The sequence below is a fragment of the Teleopsis dalmanni genome, chromosome 1, assembly GCF_002237135.1.
Source record: "Teleopsis dalmanni isolate 2A chromosome 1, ASM223713v2, whole genome shotgun sequence".
In the NCBI taxonomy this organism is placed as follows: domain Eukaryota; kingdom Metazoa; phylum Arthropoda; class Insecta; order Diptera; family Diopsidae; genus Teleopsis; species Teleopsis dalmanni.
In genome coordinates this window covers 196,419,906-196,441,289 of record NC_051846.1, presented here as the reverse complement: position 1 = coordinate 196,441,289, position 21,384 = coordinate 196,419,906, and the positions used below count along the sequence as shown (strand labels likewise).

The 21,384-nt window shown below is 27.4% G+C and overlaps 1 protein-coding gene across 1 annotated transcript; it reads right to left on the bottom strand.

The window, feature by feature from the left end:
- Nucleotides 1-338: 338 nt before the first annotated feature.
- LOC119671112 (anoctamin-5) lies at nucleotides 339-19,508 on the bottom strand. The gene is given in 16 exon segments (XM_038081626.1): nucleotides 339-1,094; nucleotides 2,044-2,199; nucleotides 2,263-2,388; nucleotides 2,462-2,667; nucleotides 2,730-3,351; nucleotides 3,419-3,657; nucleotides 3,735-3,895; nucleotides 3,976-4,134; nucleotides 4,193-4,248; nucleotides 4,944-5,115; nucleotides 5,190-5,351; nucleotides 5,423-5,493; nucleotides 5,495-5,584; nucleotides 5,587-5,664; nucleotides 14,616-15,118; nucleotides 19,171-19,508. Coding segments are annotated over 16 exon segments (3,129 nt in total). The 5' UTR covers nucleotides 19,184-19,508; the 3' UTR covers nucleotides 339-779.
- Between the last annotated feature and the right edge of the window lie 1,876 nt (nucleotides 19,509-21,384).

Below are 21,384 nucleotides of genomic sequence, written 5' to 3'. Positions count from 1 at the left end.
CACTGGTTTATACTTAACAAAATAGTTTAATTTTGATCTTTGAATATTTATAAATAAATTTCAGTGCATATTTTATATATGTTTTTATTATACAATAATTGGCTTTTTTCTGTTTGTAAAAATATTATTAATAAAATATTTGAGCAGTTTTAAGCTTTTTTTTAGTAAATATTCTTTTTATTATTTTATTCGGATTTGTAAAAACATAAAATGAAATACTCTTTTATTGTAATTATATAATTGAAATCTTTAAGTACTTAAGATATTAAATATTATACACACTTTTTTCTTGTAATATAAATATGTAATAGGAAAAAACTAATATATATTTATCCTGCATACAATATATAAAAAATAACACCTTTTCCAATATTCTGTAATAACATCGTATAACATCTGATTTTGTAAAATGATTTTAAATGAAACAAAATACCTGCTGGTGATACCAAAAATTTATAGCCATTATATTACTTTTACAAATTTGTTCTTAGAGTTTAAATATAAAACTATTTTTAAGTGATATACAAACAGAGAGTAAACAAATAAATTACAATATTTCACTGGTTTAGAATGAAAATTAGTGTGATTATAATAAATACTAAATATAAATACAATGCATTATATTCAACATAACAACATAAATAGAATAGATCAGTATTTTTAAAAATAGGCTTATGTAGTATCGAGTATTCATATACAGCTTAATTAAATAATGATATAGAATATAAATGATCAAAAATTAAATTTATATACAATAAGTGTGATATATATTCTGACTTTTACACTGGGGTTGTTCGATCATTGCTGTATACACCATCTGATGGGGTGTTATTAGAATAACGTTTACGTAGTATATCAGTTTCTGCATCTGACTGCTGGGCATTTGACGACTGATTTGGAAGAACTTTGCTTCCTATAATATTGGCATTGTCGTTAAGTTTATGCATAGCAACTTTTTCTGCAGCAGTTTTCTTTTCATATTCGATAATATGTTCACGCAATAAAAAGTCTTCACGTTTTATACGCTTGAGTAACTTACTAGGTACATCTGGTATTGCCCAAGCCACTATAGCTTGTATAACTCCAATCACATTCTGAAATTTTTATTACATTACAATAATTATTATTATGTTCGGAATAATTTATGAAACAATTTATAATTATTTATAATATCTCTAAACTTAATATATTCACATAGTTAAAAATTATAATATATAATTTAAAAAAAAACATAGGCTTTGGCCTTCACTTTTTCTTCTTTAATTATTAAATCATACTAAATATTTTAAGTAAAGTCAAATATGATACAAAAGAAAACCATTTTAAAAAGAAAAGAAATAAGTTATAAAAAAAAGTTTGCATGTATCAATGCGTTTGATTGTTTTTAAATTGGGAATCTAATCCAACTGAGACTGCAAACACTGTAGAGAAGAGAGTGAAACCGCATACCATGTGCTACGGAAGTGCCCGGCACAAATACGCAAGCAGAAGAAACACCTTGAAAGCTATTTCATTGAACATAAGGATTCAAGACTAGGATAGATAGGTCCTATACTGTCTTTCATTAAAGAAGTCGAACTTAGAAAATTGCTCTAATCCGACTAAGGGGCATAATAGATCTTTTAGGTTGCAGTGTACTATCCTTTTTTTCATAATAAGATGTTGGATCAAAACGATGTTTTTGCTTCTACTCCACCTGCTTATCTACCTACACTTTTTTAATAATTATTTTAGGATAAATTTAAAAAATTGTGAAAAGAAAATATATATTTTAATCAAACAATTCTTACATACATATCAATTACATCTAAACCCAAAACGTGTTACGTCTAACCCAAAAAAATATCGCTAAAAGTGCAAATACAATATTTTATGGACCGGTAGTAATACAGAAGTAGATGGATAGTGAGCACGAAGGTTAAGAAACATTGATCTAAGTTATCAGTATACTTCTAAGTTAAGTACTACATGAACATATTTAAAGTTAATATTATTTATTATTTATGGTTATTAACCATTATTACCCACTATTTTTATACATACCTGGAATATAACAATAAATGCCAGGCGAGCCATTAAAATTTTCCAGTATATCATAGGTCGTTTATAACGTTGCTCATGCCAAGGTGGATTACGAAACTCTGTATATCGACAGGAAGTTACATTTTCATATGGGCTACCCACAAGAACAGGTTGCACCTATTATAAAAAAATAATATTCAAATGAAAAAGCACTATAACGTTTTTTAACAAAATAAATACCTGAAAATGTTCTGTATTAAAATAAGCCAGTGTGAAATTTAAATAACCATTCAAAGACTCATCATGCGTGGCAGTTTTATATACTAATTTTGGTATTAAATTTGTAGAAAATGCAATAATCATAGCCTATAATAAAAAAAAATTATATTGAAAATTATATTTTTGTTAAAAAATGTGCACAAAATTCTACTATGCTTACACTTGAAGCAACTGCAATCTTCGTGACAATTGTTAGCATATGATACCAAACACCAATATTGTGTGCACGTTGACCCACAGGACGACGAAATAGTTTTAACATCTTTATAGCATCCAAACGTACTTCAAGCACATTATTAATTAATGCAAGTAGTGGAGCTAATGGGAATGCTAAGCCAAAAAGTGTAATGAAACCAAATTGGAGTACTAAAAGTAAGAAAAAAATTTGATTGTAATCTTATTTTTGTTTTTTACTTTTATATACTCACCCATTTCTAAATATTCTGCAAACATCGAAGTATTCGTCCATGGTTGTAAGTGATAATCTTCAGTCCATTGATTACAAGAGACTAATTTTTCTTCAGTATCCACTTGCGTTTTATTAAAGCGTGCACAGAACTTTCGGCACGTGCGCGATAAATATGGTATCAACATCTCAACAATGGCATTAACGGCCTGTTTACCAACCATTATTATAACAAGCTGCATGCAAAGTTCCATTAAACAACCACCGGGACTGCATTCCTCTTGACGGAAACCCAAAATACGATTGTACTTAGCTGGGTATCCAACAAATTTACCTTTCAAAAATGCAATATAAAACAACGAAGAGTAGTAATTGACAAATTGGAATATGTAGTTTTTGATTGTCAGACTTTCATCATATTCAGTTTGTGTACGACAATATTCCAGATTTGTCAGGTAAACAGCTAAGTTCGAGTAGACATAATCTAATAAAGAGATTACTATTAAATCGATAATACCCGCTGTCATGGGTAAGACCATAATTTTGTAAGTCATCGTGTCTTCGTTGCCTAGTATACTATGTGATGCTTTCTGCGCCATACGATATACAATCAACGAAAATATCGCTATCAATGATATGCAAATCTATAAAATAATAATATTATTATAAATAAGTTATATTTACATATGCACATATAATAAATATACATACAAATAACACCATTATACTATAACTAGTAAAACTGGGTAGGAACTTTGTTCTCCAAAACGGCACATCTGGCTCTAAAACATTATTTGTCGTATTTAACTTTGTAGCAACAGTTTTGGATTTACGTAGTTTCGCTAAATACTGTGGCCGTGGATGTTCAACATGGTGTGAGAAACCGGTTAGACCCCAACGGTGAACGAGTCCAGCTGAATAACGTTTCCAAAATTCCAAATACAAAACAGCTGTAAAAATAAAAATGATATATAATTAAAAACCATTTTATTTTTATTATTTATTTTTTTCGTATTTTCTAACATACCCCAAATCGACATAACAAACGCAAAAAATACAGTCAAATTATTATCTATTAAATAATTCATTTTTGAAGAATTACAAGTCTCTTGCAGTTTCCAATAGTCACAGCTGCGATCACATTGCGGACACATAAGTGTCGTCTTATTATCATTGCAAATTTCCTGACTAATCAAATAAAATTAAAAATATTAAAATAATATTTTATAATTAAAAACTACATTTAAATATGATATATTATAAATTACCTGATTGTATCTGTACCCCACGTAATAAATCCATATATGAAACACAATATACCAATTATGCTTACTGGTATTAACATATGCGTATAAAAACCCAACCAAGCAAAATATAAGGCAACTTTCGGTCCGAAATATTCTTTAATATTATCTAAAGGCTGCAAACTATAAAATTAATACAAAAATAAATAAATAATATTTTTAAAGAGATCAGGTATCTTACTGTTTCCATTTTTTAATAGCAGCCCATTCACTTAACAGCAAATCTCGATCTGTATCCTGTAAATGTATGAAATAATATAAGAATATATTCATCAGATAAAACATTAATTTCCATTATCAGACATTACAAAATAAATAGGTTAAAGTTTTAGTATTGACTATGAATTACAGGTTATAGATGAGGTTCATGTTCTAAACAGAAAATATTTTAGGTTTCTTCCAAGAAAGTAAGGTATATTCTATTCATTATTCAGTACTCCCGAGAAAGGGTATTAAGAATTTAACCTTGACCTACGAAACAAATACTAAGCTTTCACGAAGGATACCAGTTGTCTGAAATAGATCAAACAATTATTATGCCTTTTACAATTCTTCTATATTATATTGTAATTATAGGATTGGCTTATAAATTATTCTGCTTTCGTGCATTCCCAAGAACTAATGGAATATTAAGTCGGGTTACAGTAACAGGAAGATTTTTTCCATAAAAAGAATATTTTCACTATAAAACTATTTTAAATTTTTAAGGCAGTTTACTAACTAAATAATATAAAAACTACTATTAATCTATAAATCACTATAAAACTATTTTAAATTTGTAAGTAAGTTTACTAAACTAAATGATACAATAACTATTATTAACTATTATTATTATTATTATTATTATTATTATTATTATTATTATTATTATTATTATTATTATTATTATTATTATTATTGTTAATTATAATAAGATATAATAAACAACTTACATCATGGAGCGTATATGCGCTGTCATAGACTCCATTTTCAAAGTAATTTTCAATACCTAAATTATCTGGAGTTTCTTCGCCTTCGACGAAATGTTGTCGTTCCAAAACAAAAATTAATAAATTAATTACGTACACCGGCATCGAAAAAAATTTGGTGATTCCCAGATCAAATCTAAAATAATAATTAATTTTATTTTCTAATAAATTAAATTAAATTGAAATATTTTTAATATGAACTAAACTTACAATTCTTTATAACTGCGTGAAAATTCACAAAATATACGATGTGGCTTTTGGTGGAAAAGTTCTGGATTTAGGCGTACTGAACTAAAGAGATTTCTACAAAAACCACTTATACGATCTTTAAATTGAAAGTCGTTATCACTTGTTAACTCTTGACCTGGGTAACTGCAAATATAAAACATATATTTTAAATAACTTCTGTTTAACTGTATAATAATGGGTATAATAATGTTCACCTTTTTCATAGGCAGTTTTATTTCAATATTTCAGCGTACCTACAAAGTACGTCGAAGGGTGCATGCAACTTAAACAAAATGTATACGTTGCGTATTATCACGTTCCAAATGTAGCCCTTCCTTCTCCAGATTGAGCTCAAATACTTCACGCTTTTCTTAAATTATCTAACTTCATGATCATCTCCATTATAGGCCAATACGAAATCCACACTGCGTATTCCATCTTGAAATCTTCGCCGCGTCTTTAAAATGGAAGAATGATTAAAAAATTTTGTTTTGATTGATCATACTTACTACTGATGGCTAAATTATTAAGTTTATTAATTACAATATTATTTAACTCGTTAACTAATATAACTAACTTAATTATCACAGCAAAAGATTTTTATTTATCTTATGTATATAGTTTCATAGAATGATATCAAATATACTTTTTTGTTTATTTAAATATATATACTCAAACTAATTTTATGCATAAAAATAAGTATTTTTATAGATTATAAACATGCATATAAAATCTAAACAAATAGTAAAAAGTCTATGTATAGCATGCCTTTAAAAATGTAGTTTTGTTTTTCTTATAAGTTTTTGCTTACAACAGAGGATTACATCAGCTATTATTGCAACTTCAAAGATAAAATACAATGTAAATGAAACTGAATCCAAAGTTAATAAAATTAACTACTAAAAAAACATAGTGTGGGATATCGAAACTATATAAAATTGTATTTAAGAATTAAAAAATGCTTATGTGTATTTATATTGCGGGTGGGCTACTTAGAACCAATTTTATGACATAGCATCGATAATGGAAATGGGGCCCATTTTTATAAAGGCTTTCTAAATATGATGGACGATGGTCATCAGTATGTGCAAACAATCTCTTGCAGCAAATAATAGATTTTAATGTCATATAAATATTAAACTATCTATTAATCGATATGATTGATTTCAGGGAATAATGTTTTTATGGAAAATTCTTCCTTGTCCCATATTCTATCCACGTATGATAACAACTAAACTACTAACGTATTTATTTAAAAACATTTAGATAAATGCGTGAAAGTGACAACTAAATAAATCGTCCAGGTGTACCTAGTACAGTTTCCGCCAGAATTCCACCGCTCGAAAAGGTTTCCTTTGCGAAGGAAAGCACATGTATCCATTACGTGCTGTTAGTTCGGAGTGTTGCCATTTATTGTAGTAAAATTTGAAGGGTTTAAAGTTATTTCAAACCTTTAATAAAACACAAAACAGTTTTTAAGGACAGAACTTGCAACTGCTAATATAAACTAGATAGTAAGTCCCTACAATATTACAAGCATACTGACTAAAATAATAACATAATTAAGTATAAAATAATAATTTTTTTTAGAATATAAAGAAAGATTTTTAAAGAAATGTATTATTAGATCTACAAATAATAAATAATTATTTAGTATAGTGATTAACAAAGAAACAGAAAATGTACGAATTGCTAGAAGATCTATGATCTGCACAAAATTCACGATCTGCTTGAAAAAGAAGATTAACTACTCAAAGATGTACGAAGTGCTCAAAGATGTAGAAGATATTTAAATATGTACGAACTGTTCGAAGATGTACAAACTATTTAAAAATGTTTGAGCTATTCAAAGATATACAACCTATTCGAAAATGTACGACTTCTTTAAAGTTGTACGAACTGCTCACTCAACATGCTTCGAGAATTATAAGCTTTTCGAAAATGTATAAACTCCGCGAAGATATATGACCTATTCGAAGATGTAAAAACTGTTTGAGTGACTTGTTGAGCGACTTGTTTGAAATTGCACGACCACTTTTAAGATGTACGAACTGCTCATGCGTCTTACTTAGAGAAGTATGAGCTGCTCGAAAATATACGAACTAAATTGTATGTTCTTAATTGTATTAGCTATTCAAAAATGTACTACCTATTCGAAAATGTATGACTTCTTTAAAGTTGTACGAACTGCTCATACAGTATGCTTCGAGAATTATAAGCTTTTCGAGAACTATAAGCTTTTCGAAAATGTGTAATCTCCCCGAAGATATATGAACTATTCGAAGATGTAAGAACAGCTTGAAAATGTACGACTTATTTGAAAATGAGCGACTTGTTTGCACGACGACTTTAAAGATATACGAGCTGCTCATGTGTCTTGCTTGGAGAATTATGAGCTGCTTGAAAATGTACGAACTACTCAAAGATGTATGTGATGTTCAAAGATGTAACAACTGTTCTAAATTGTGCGAGCTATTCAAAGATATACGGTCTATTCGAAAATGTACAACTTGTTTAAAGATGTATGAGCTGCTCATACGACTTGTTTGGTAAAGTATGAGCTGCTCGCAAATGTACAAGCTACTCAAAGATGTGTGATCTATTTGAAGATATAAGAATTGCTAGAAGTTGCTAATACCTGATTAAAGCTGCTTAAAGACGTACGAGAAACTCAAGGATGTACGATATGTTCAAAAGAATTGCTCGAATATGTACGAACTCAAAGACGTAAGAGCTTCTCCAATATATAGATGCTTTTCAAAAATATTGGACCAGCTAGAAGATATACGAGCTGCACGAAAACGTTTAACTTATTCGAGCGGTAAAAATCTTTAGTTCTTGTTTTAACTATATTCGAAGTATAAAAATTATTATATATTACTAATAAAAGTAAGTAGTTATTGATAAATTTTAATCAATTTTTTTTAGTTATTTATATGTTTAAAATATATATAAAAGACAACAGTAATTCTGAACATAACATAGTTGTCATATAGTTAATTTATATATATTTTATTTTTAATATATTTTAATACTATATTATGCCGGTTTTTTTTTCATTTTTTGAAAACTGAAAGACTATTTTTAAAAAAATAACTAAAATATTTTTATAGAATTATAGACCACTTTTGCTCTATTCAGTCTCGTTTTATTTATTTTTGATTTGTTTATTATTTTGTTTTCTTTTTGTAAATTCTGGAGTCATCTGTTTTTTATAATACAGAGCAAAAAATGTTTTCTCCTTCTTAAAATAACACAGTAATATTAATAATTATATATATATAAATATATATATGTATATTAATATACATACATTTATATATTAATAGATAAGACTATAAATCTCAATATATTATTTTGTGGAAGATTCTTACATTTATATCTATTTTTATCGTCTCCAAATCTAACACGCGATCTATATAATTGCCCATATTTTTGTTTATATATCAAACGCTAATTAATTGAGTTTTAAAATGAAACAAATTGTCAAAATACAACTTTTTCTTTTTGTTCACAAATAACACTTTCTGATTCATTAAATTACAAATAAAACAAATGAACAAAAATTAATATATATTTTGCAAAATTCAATCTTTGCTCATAAATGCACAGGTGGGTGTCACATCTTACGCGGCTAAAAAACTACTGAAATATCTGCTGAGAATAATAAAATTTCAGAGGAAGAAAAAACTTCACAAAAGAAAGAAACGCGAGCATTTAAAATATGCACGCGATTAGAAGTTCAGATACTTTTTCACACATACAGATTTTATAAGAGAAATGTTAAATTAAATGTTGCGGCTTTGTTTTATGGAGAATGAAACATGTTCCCAACAGAAATTATAAAAAGATACTACAAAGAATATGAAGAAGGAATTCTAAGAAAATACTAATAATAATAACAAAAAGATACAAAAGTAACATTGGCATGGGTTTGAGCGTGTGCAGAATTTCTATTCATTTGGCTGATCCAGTGTTTGAATAAATATCATTATATCAGATTGTAAGCATTTTTGCTTAGAACATCATTATGTGGGATTATATGTGAAATAAAGTGTATCTGCTAAACTGACTTCACAGTCAAATTATCTTCAACGATCGATTGCAGGCATATTTGAATAGTTCGATAATTCATATGATTTTATTCATATATTTTGTATATATGTATAAATATTATTATCAAAAGAAAGCAACAAGTTGCTCATATAAGAGAACCCTACTCTTAATAGAAGTGCCATGATCATATTTTTTTTGAAAATGATTCAATGTGTTTATATATATAAGAAGCGTATAAATAAACTAATTTAGAAATATATTTATAAGTTTTTATAAAACTTTTATTGATAAAAGGGTTGACATGTCGAGGACAAATTTTTATTGAATTTATGGCTTTGATTTATGAAATTATTATATTAACACTTTAACATTTGTAAATTTGTCTTCTAATAGTTAACCACAATTGACTGTGTATGAGATTTTATGAAATTAATTATGCACAACATATATGTTATAAAAGTATTTGAAATACTAACTGTATATAAAAAAGTATCGTTAATTCAATCAAAATAAATAACCGTTACTTCTATATGGAAGTATAGCATACATCAAAGTCTCAAACACTACTATTCGCCAGTTAGAAATTGCACAAAGCCAAGTTCTGAAAAGACTATTCAAGGTACCATGGCACATTAGGACGAATGCCATCCTCAAGGAACTCAAGATTGATCCGATCAAAAAATACATAAAAGATAAAGCCCTGGAATTATTTACGAAAACTGATTGGCTTACCAAATCTCAGAATGGTTACAGGCTCCACATCTGAGATCAGTTATTGCTTAGTCTGATGAAGTGATAAACAATACTCCAGTCAAGGCGTAGAAAGGGGTTATGAAAATACCTCGCAGTTAATAGAGAGTAAAAAGTGCTCAAGTGCACTGAATCAACTAGCCTCAACATAATATATAAAATTTTTGAATAATCTACCTTACATAAATAGTAAACAATGGTTTAACTTCATTTACTAAGTCAAGTAATTAAGTCAAAAATTATATCTGTCACTTTACATTTAAATTAACCTGCTAAATTGCATTTATAAGCCTATTTACATAATAAGCCTATTTACATAATAAGTTTATTTAAATTTATACATTTAAATAAACAAATGTCAAAATGTCAGGAATATAAGGCATAAAAAAATTAGAATAAATTTCGGTAGAAAAACTCTATAAATATATTCAATATAAGAAAAGTGCCATATAAATGCAAAATAAATAATAAAAAAAATTCTATCGAAAAAGAAATTATAAAATTGTATATAAAGCTTTTTACTATTAGAAAAGTGCTAGCTATCTACACTAAAACTACAAAATAAGAGTTTGAATAAATCTTGATAGAAGAATTCTATAAAAATCTTTAATATTAAAAAACTGCTAGCTTATTGCACTAAAAACACAAATTAGAAAAGGGAAAAAGATTTAGGGAAAGCCTCTGTATAAAAATGTTTAATATTATCCACACTAGCTATCCACACTAAAAACATGGAACAAGATGAGTAAAACATCTGTAGGAATAAAACATCAGGAGTTTTCTGTTGCTGACTTTAGATTAAAGTCGAAATATCGATGAAATAAAAATTATTGTAAAATAAATCGTGATTTCTTTTTCTTAATTTTTGTTTTTTAATAACAATTAAAAATTTAACCAATCTATAAAAAACCTCTTCATATATATTTTCAATGTTCGGATATATGTAATACAAAGAAGGAAACCGAAACTATACATTGTGACCGAAAGGTTTCCGGAAATTTTAAATAAAACGCAAAATTCTTAATCTTCATCAATATTTATTTTATCTCCTTCAAAATATGCTCCATTAGAAGCGATACACAAATGCCAACGTTTCTTCCAATCATCAAAACATTTTTTATAGGCGCTTTCCGGTATGGCTTTGAGTTCCCTCTGCGAATTCTGTTTTACGTCTTCTATGGATTCAAAACGCGTTCCTCTGAGTGGAAATTTGAGTTTGGGAAACAGGAAAAAGTCACACGGTGCAAGATCAGGTGAATACGGTGGCTGTTCGATGGTATTTATTGAATGTTTGGCCTTAAAATCGATGGTGTTTTTGGAACAAATTGAGGTGAATCGGAACAAGCCGAGCGTTGACACGTCGCATACACAAATTGTCCACCAAAATCAAACGAGCCATCTCACGACCGATACCTAGCTCTCGTGCTATCTCTCTAACACTCACATGAGGGTTTTGGAACACGATTTCCTTTGCCTTTTCAATGTTTTCGTCGGTGGTAGAGGTCGAAGGTCGTCCAGAACGCGGCATGTCTTCGACGGTCGTACGACCGTCCTGAAAGGCTTTGTACCACTCATAAACTTGAGTTTTCGATAAAACTGATTCCCCATAAGCCTTTTGTAGCATTCGCAACGATTCTGCACACGAAATTTCGTTCGAAAAACAAAATTTGATGCAAACTCTTTGTTCAATATTTTTTTCCATTGTTTTTTTCGCAACGCACTACTGAGGTGAACTGGTTTCAACAGCTGCCGTAAACGAACTGTCTGACAGATCGCGCTCATTTTTGGCATAGAAATTAAGGACAGTGCTGCCAAACTACATAAACTTAAAATATCGAAAAATATACAGCGCGCGAATTTTAAATGAGAATTTCCGAAAGCTTTTCGGTCACAATGTAAATAATGAAATAAACCTAACTAGCAATAGATATATTTCAAACAATATATCTACTCTCTCTCTCTCTCAATTATTAAGTTCTGGCTTTAAAAATTTAATATAAGCTTTATAGAAACATAATGTATGTTAGAAATCAGTTATATCTGTTCCTTAGCTGTCATATAAATTGATTTATCGGAATCGAATTATTTTTCTGTTATATCCCATTATATGGTATTAAAAAAGGAGTGCGTATGAAAAATATATATAACAAATTAAAATCAAATTCATTTGTATTTATATAAGTGTAAGCTAACAATCCAAATAAAAATTCTTTTAAAAAATATTTGTTTTTTTAACATTTTAAAATTTTGATTATTGTTTAATAAACAATTATATCAAATGGCAAAAATTTGATTATGACAAAAATTTGAATATAGCTGTCATATAAATAGAAAGTTGAACTACAGGTTCTTCTATTTGTCACTATATTTTGTTCAAATTACGTATTCAAAAATCTATTATTATCTATAATTAAAAATAAAAATTTAAATATAACTGCAACACAATATATTGTTTTAGATCAAAGCATTTCAATGACTTACATTTAAGCTTTCATCAATGCATTCATAAGATATTAATTGTTGAACATTTATTGGCATATAAATTTATTGGAAGTTATTGTTATTTTGCAATGACTTAACTAAAACAAAGAATTTGAATCTAATAAGGCCTTAGAGTTACATTAAGATTGTGGGAAATTGTAAGCCCCATGAGTTAGTCAGGCACGACATTACTTATTTTGAAAATACAACTAAAGTAGGGACAGGAATCTCTATATCCACTTTTAAACCGCTTATAAAACATTATAAACTTAGAATAGCATAAACCAATTGGCAGCAGGAACACGTCTGCCACATATCAATGCAACTTTAGCTAATACAAATGTATCTAAATTCCTTTATAATTTAGGTTTAAGGTTTTCAATTTTAAATAATACTGATAATACTGAATACTGATTATATAGGACGACATATGTAAACAAATATAACATTTAGACATAACATATGAAATATATAAAAAATGAAATTTTTTAAAAAAATTTCAAGCACACAGATATAGTATTATTAATTAATAATAATTATGTAAAGTATTTTTAAAAGTAAGGCATACTAAACAAGCATTAATAATAATTCTAAAATTAAATTCTTTATATATGTATATAAAATGTATATTATATGCAACTTAATTATATACAAAAAATTGCCATTACCCGTTCCCGCAAGCGGTTAAGAATACAAAATATATTTACATATAATATAAAATATATTGTAATAAATTAATAAATTATATTACGAAATAATTTAAAAATTTGATGATATATATGACATGATTTAGAATCGATAAGACTTCACGATTTAAGTATAACGAACGTTTTAGAAAGTGAATAATAACAAATTTGTCTATATAGCACGAAATACTATAAAAAGTTGAAAATAACGAATAAGATACATATAGTAATGTATTGAAGAATATTCAGAAACTCTTACTCCTAATAAAGACAAATAGTTTAAATAAATTTTGCGTATTGATATATATACAATATATGTATATTGTGTATGATATTGATATGATATGCTTATCATCGATTTTATAAAGAAAATTTATTAGAAGAATTTGTTTCATCTTTTCAAATTTAAAATATTGTTTTATTTTTGTTGAACTCTCCACCTAATTTATATGGATATGTGTAAATTTATAATAATTTTCCTTTCCGGAGTTTTTTTAAATTAAACCCTAAATAATTTGTTTAATTTGATTTGTAATAGTTTTGTTAATTTTTAACATTTTTAATAAATTCAATTTACTGTACATAATCACAAAAAGAATTGACACAATTTAGATATCCTTCAAGGAGTTTATGTATCTGAAAGTAAGTGAAGAAAAATTCAATAGTCCTATTTATGAGAGAGTATACTGAGCTTTAACTATGATCCTTATATCATAGATATAAGATAAATATCCTTCAAGGAATTTATGTATATTAGAGTAAGTGAGGAAAACTTGAATAGTCCTATTTATGAGAGGGTATATACTGAGCTTTAGCTATGATCCCTATATGTATACTGTAGTATGATTTGGAAAAGACAACTTTAAATAAAACTATAAAAATATTTGATTAAATTATTATTAAACTAATTATTATTAAACTATATAAAGCTAAATGCTTTTAAATTTATATATTTTCTAATATCTCCCTGTAATACTCCCTGTAATAATATCTCTTTGTCATACACGAATCGAAAATAGAAATTTATTACAATGGCAATATTCAATTGTATTAGAGATAATAATTGAAATATTACAAAAATTGCAAATCATATATATATAAAGTCTTACCATTGAGATATAAAAAAAACAATTCATTAACGGAAAAGGTTTTTTATCCTTTCTATATTTTACATTGAAGAAAAAATATGGATTTTTTAGGTTCTAAGTTATTATATATGTATTAACAATATTAATAAATAGAGTCAATTCATTATATGATGTAATGGATTTAAAAAAGCGAAGAAAATCGTATTAAGCAAATAACAGTGCTCAAAATTTAAATATTGTGCTTTAGAAAAAAAGCATTTAGAAAAAAGAGATTAAGTTAAGAAAAGTTAAGAAAACTTAATAAAAAAATAATTTTTAAAAAAAAATTAAACTCTCAGTAATTTTACCCTAAATTTCCACTGGGAGTACGTAATTGGCAATTTCTTATCTTTACTAGTATTTGTGCTATTTTGTATTAGACGTCTAGAGACCTCATCGGTAGCCATGTGTGGTGTACTACCAATCACACCGCGTCCATTTTGTAATGCCAAAATTTGTGCAGCAATAGCAGCATCAGTATAATCGCCAGCAGCTGCAGCAGTACTATTACCGAAACCATTATTGTAATGTTCTAATGCAGATGAATGTCGATAATTTGGACTACTCCATGTTGATCTGGCAGTGGTACCTCTACCATTTTCCAAACGTAAGCTACCCCGTTTCGAAGGAGTATCTTCACTTATTAAATCCACAGCAGAATGATAGATTGTGTTACGCGATTGTGATAGTGATTTACGATGTGCAGCTGCAGCTGCTGCTGCCTCCGAATCCGCCAATGATATAGTATCAAAATAGAGACTCTCACGATCATCCATTTCAGATTCAGGATAATCGTAGTCGTATGTACGGACTGTTAAAAAATAAAATTGTAAAATTGTATTAGTAAATTGTTTTAATTGTAAGTTGAGCTGAAAAAATAAAAATTGTTAAGCATTGGTGCATTGCCTTAAAAACATTGAATAAGAAAAAAACCAGTGAGACAAAAATTATTTAGATTCTTTTTTGTTTTGAAATGTTTTCATGCATGAGTGCTTTTTCGAGTTCAAATTGACATATATGTATTTAGTATATATAAAGAACTATATACATCAATGAAAACAAAAAATACCAATGAAACGACCACCTGTTAGTGATAAGTTTATCATTGTAGCTCACTTTTGAAATAGTAGCTCACTTATCCAACGAATTTTTATATCATATCTAAAATAAAAATGTGCTGCAAAAACAATAACAATGATAACAAAATTACCAAAGCTTTTCCAAAACTCCCAGGTTAAATTGTATATAAAACAGTTCTATATGTAAAAACTGCGGTGTTTGCTTAGTTTCTAAATTATTCCACAAACTTATACTACATTTAAGGTAACGAAGCGTTGCGACATTTCCATTTATATATTTCCCATCGAGAAATTTATATTTAAATTGAAACTTAAGTATTGTGTATAGTAAATTATATTTCAGTAAATTATAATATATAATTCGAAAACAATATAGGGACTAAAAGATTATATTATATACCTATTATAAATATATTTTACATTTAGGAAATTAAGGCGTCTGTAACTGCGTAATGATTTATATTAACATATATAAATTAAATATATATTTAAATTTGTTAAAATAATCATTTATAAACTTTTGAGTTTCTTATTACCTTCACATTTAAAAAAAAAAACAAAAAGATTTGAAATATACAAATTAAGGTTTACAACCCATAAAGTACGCATATATTTGTGCTAGATTCATGGGCCAAAAGGATATAGTTACTTGAAGTAACTCACTCAGACTACGGCTAAATATTGGTACTTCTAAGAAGTCAAATAAGAACTGATAAGTTATAGTTAACTGTTATAGTAATATATGTCTCTTCAACATCACAAAAGAAATATATATTTTGTACTAATCACAAAATCCACAAGGACCAATATCTTAACGAATGTCCGATCAATGTAAGACGCTTGTATATCACATACTGAAATAATTAGATAGAAAACTATCACAATACTCAAAAGTAATATGTTTAGCAAGCGGCGCCCAGCAACTCCACTAAAAAATTTAAATAGTGAGCCTACTTAATATCCAATAAGAGATATAGAGGAACCTATAGCTACCTCACACATTTTACCTAAATACTTGGACTGATTGACTTAACAAATAATTTACATTCAATTTCCGTTCAAGAATTATAGAAAGCTCATCCGATCTGAAAGCATACAACTTATAAAATCTAGACATAATTTTTTTTAGTATAATGATAGTTAAAATTTGTCAAATTCTGTTAAGAAATGAAAAATCATTAAATCAGTAGTTGAAAACACTTTCTCGAATTTACATTGCCCTACCCTACGATGAATTGCTTTAATTGGTGATAACGTGGGGATTTTCAGATATAAATTATGGTGGAGTTGTTGTTTAATTTCGTAAGCATATGCTGACTCAAATATACTAAACATTGGTTTATTACCCTATCGACTTCGATATTATGCAGTTAATATAAAAAGTATCCGTAACTTATATTCGTATACTCCGATACATATATTCACACAAAAGATACCATCATTATTTTGTTTTTGTGTAAGCTTGTAGCACTTTACTTATTACTTTGCCATCTGTGACGTATCGTAATCATTTAAATTTTGAGTTTTAAAAAAATATACTCAACGAATATGATTACTAAAACATAGTATTAATAGCAAAAACCACACTTTTATCAAACTTTTCTCTATTACGAAAGTTAAAATTACCGCTTCAAGAAAAACGTTTCGAATCAACTGAAACTATATAGAAATATTTAACTTTATATAAACAGAAGTTAAAGGTCACGAAAAGTATATAAGAGATGAGATCTAATGTTAGTTTATTGGTATTGTACTTAACGTGACTGACTTTGAAATTGATAAAATTAAGGTAGACGTTGATAGAGGATCAAATATATAGAGGATTGTGTCTAGAGCTAGCATATGGGTTGCTTACAATGGACACAAAAAATTTTGATTGATTGATTGATGATCCTTGCGTGTTTTATTTAATAATTCTAGATTTTTTTTCGTTGCCTACCTGTTAATGGATCAGTTGATATTTCAAACACAAAAATGAACTTCCATGAATTATCAATTGGAAATTTTAACGTAGAAGCAAGCACTACAATATTAAGAATTATTGTGCAACAGTTAAAAATAAATAGAAATGCTACAAAAATTATTTTTAATTTTGTAGTTTTTAAAATTTTACTAGATATAGAAAGGTAGCAAAGGTGGTTCACCGTTTTCATTTAATTAAAAAATCTCTTTAGAGTCCTATATATACTCTTTATATTCTTCATAAATCTAAGAAGGGCATTGTATAACCCCCAATGTAGACATTATTAAGTACAAATGTTTTACTGATTCTATAGGAATAGGAATAAACGAAGCGGAGCGACAATGGTTGATCTTTTGTGCTGCAACAGATCCTAACCGAATAGAAGACATTACGCCCTTTGAATGAAAGCCAGAATGTCGGCCGTTGAGAAATTTATTGATTCTATACGTAAAACGACACATTGAAAAGTATAGAAAAGTAACAGTTCAAAGTAATAAAACTTTTGGAAATAACATTGTATCGATGATTGAATTTGTCTAAATTATAATGACTAATGAATAAACTGAAAGATAGCAGTAATCAGTATATACTTTTCAGTATATATTTTTAAAAATATGTGTTAAGGTATAGGCATCAAAAATAATTAAAAAACTTAGGGAGGAAGAACTATTTCGCAAATTTATTTTTAAACATATTTGTAGAGTTTTCTATAGGTATAATAAAAATATATAATGCTAAATTTAAAAGAAATTTTTTATCCAACTAGTTTATTATCCAACTAGAATTTGCATATGTTCTATAAAGGCATTATCATAATAGCCATAGTTTTTTTTATAATCAAAACCTACTATATATTATATAATTTTAACAAATAAAAAAAATAATAAATCTGTATAAGTTACCTTATAACAGGGCATAAATTAGGCATTTGAATTGCCATAAATGGGCTACGTATATTTAAAGCTCGCATTTTAATTCCACTTGACAAGAGACAATGTCGCGCATATTGTTTCCATACGTTGAATGCAATGATATTTTAAAGCATTTGATGATGATGATGATGATGATGATGATGATGTTGATGATGATGATGATAACGATGATAGTAATATTTAATGATAATGATGATGCTGATTTCTAAAAATGAGGTAACAAGTGCTCATATATGGAAATGTGTGCAATATATTATATAGCAATAGTTAAATAAAGAAAATTATATATAATAACAACACATACACATATACAATTCATACATATATACATTAAAGAAAATAAGTATTATATTTTACAAATTTATTTGGAAAAATATGTGAATATGTTAATATAAATTTAAAGACATTTTAAAAATACAAATGTTAATTTGTAATTAAAAAAAAAAGAAATGGAAAAAGCAATCCGAAATTACAAATATTATTACTGTGCAAATAATAAGGACCGTTCATAATGTACAGTACTGATAAAAAATCTTAAAAGTTTTTATATAAAACTTGTTTATGCAATATTTAAATATTTAAAAAATTGATTAGAAAACAATTAAGAGAGATATTAGAGACATGTTTCAAATAGTTGAGATAGTACGTTAATAAATCATTAAAGTTTATCATTAAAATTTATTTTCTATATTATATTCTACATTATAACCGGTCTTTCATTATACAATATAAATTACTTTAAAATTTGCATTACTAAACAAAAATAGCACAAAAACTTGAAGAAATTTTCGTTAACAAAGTTTAATGAAATTAAAATATAATGAAAAGAAACAGAAACAGAAACGTGCTTTTATTTCATTTTGAATAAATTAGCTATTTTTTTAATTACCAGCAGAATACATTTCGGTGAAAGGTAGAAGAATGTAAAAGTTGTGATATCCAAAATATAGCGTAGTTTATGTCTTCAAGAAATCCAACTTGAAGATTTTGTTTAGAAAAACTTGATCTCATTAATTATTTCATAAAAAGCCAAAACATTTTCTTTATAAGTTTCCAAATTATCGTACTTTTATAGTTCGAGTAGTACGATATAAAGAAGAGTACATTTTGGGGGTCACAGTGTCAGCATAGAACGCGGTCTGCTTGCAACAACGGAAACCGGATTGCAAGAGTACGTCATAGCGGTAAAATAGGAACGTCGCGCAGTTTTCGTTTAAAATACTAAAATAAAATTCAATTAATCCAGAAATTGAAACATAAACAGAAAAAATTCCGAATTTATAAATTTTTTATATATATTATATTATAACAATTTTATTTTTATTCGATTATATTGCATATAAAACAATTTTTAATTTAATAGCAACAGATGGTACCGCGTTGCGCTAGAACCGTAATGTGGCGTTTATACGGATGGCGTCAGCTGAGACTTTACTTATAAAAGAACTCTGAAGAGAGCATGGGAAAAAAATGCGTTCGCGTTCGTTGTTATATTGTAACTAAAATCGTTTCGATTTCAGTTTGCTTGCTGAGTGTTTTCAAGTGTCTGTGGCATACGTTATTAAAATTTTTATTTTGTTAATAAAAACATTTCACTCTTGTACCCAGCACGCTTTGAATTGATCAGTGTGCCAATGTCGGAGCGGCTACCCTCGCACATAAACCGCATATTCTCTGCGCTATTTATTTAACGCTTTGGAGAACAAATTAACACAAACGAACGTTTCTAGTTCTTCAATTGTTGTGCTTGCGGTTGCGGCTGTATCTGTTGCCTATAATTTTATAATTAAACTTATCAGATTCGAGTAGAAGAACACAATACAAGAATCTTTCTAATCGTTCCGGTATTTAGTTTTTATTTGAAGTGTCTTTGTTGTTTGTCATGAAAGCATTACTACATTTAATGGAAATATTTATTTAATTATTTTCCGGCTTAATAAGAAATCAGAGCAAACGAGAAATATACATTGATGTAAATAGCTACATATATATGTTTCGCATAAAACCGGCTTTTCGAATTAGCAAAATTATAGGTCATTACAAAAGTTCAAGGTTCTTATTTCCGGTTATTTTAGTAAAAACTAACAAGAAACTTTTGAAAAATAGCTTATGATCATGATCACTAAAAACGTTGTAGTACACTAGATTGCTTCTAGAAGGATTACTTCTTATTAAAACTGTTAGAAGTATCAACTATATATATATTATTATTATTAATATTATTTCCTTGGTGTATTTACAATGGTTTTATTATTATTATTATTATAATGTATTTATTATTATTATTATTATAATGTTTTTATTATTATTATTATGTATTTATTATTATTATTATAATGTATTTATTAGTATTACTACAATGTATTTATGCTCTTAGTATGAGCATAGGGCGGAAATTATATATAGTAGTAGTGGATTAAATAATAATCAACGTAGACATTGATATTTTAAAATAAAGTATAAATAGAGTATCTATTTGAATATAAAATATTTTCAACAACGACTAAATGCCGCTCACTATTTTTGTTGGAATTCTAATGGAAAGTAAAACCAACAAAAAATAGAAAAAAGTAATAAGAACTTTTAGTAAATTTAGGAAAGATAAAAAAATTATCTTATTCCATTTCATTATTTAAATGTCTCTCCTTGTTATCGTTTGTAGCGTATATCAAATTATACTGTTCTAGAAATATTTAATATGTAATGTTCCAATTAAGTCGTGTCGTGACGTAATATTCGAAGAAGTCTAACTTAACATAAACTTGGAAAAATATGGTCTAATAGAATTTAAGCAGTATCTGACTGCGCCTCAAGTCTAACTTTGAGTTAATCATTTGAGGATCTGCACTGATTTGTAATATAAAGGAAGTTTTAATACTTTCTAACTTTGAGTTAGTCATTTGAGGTTCTGCACTGATTTGTAATATAAAGGAAGTTTTAATACTACTTGAATAATAATTGTTTTTTTTTTTGAAAAAAAATTTGCTAAATTTTCATATATATTATTTAATTATATTGTATTGTTTTTTTCAAGCTTTAAAAATTACAAAAATTTTAATAACAATATAGTAGCAGTGATGTTCATGACTTGAACACCAAATAC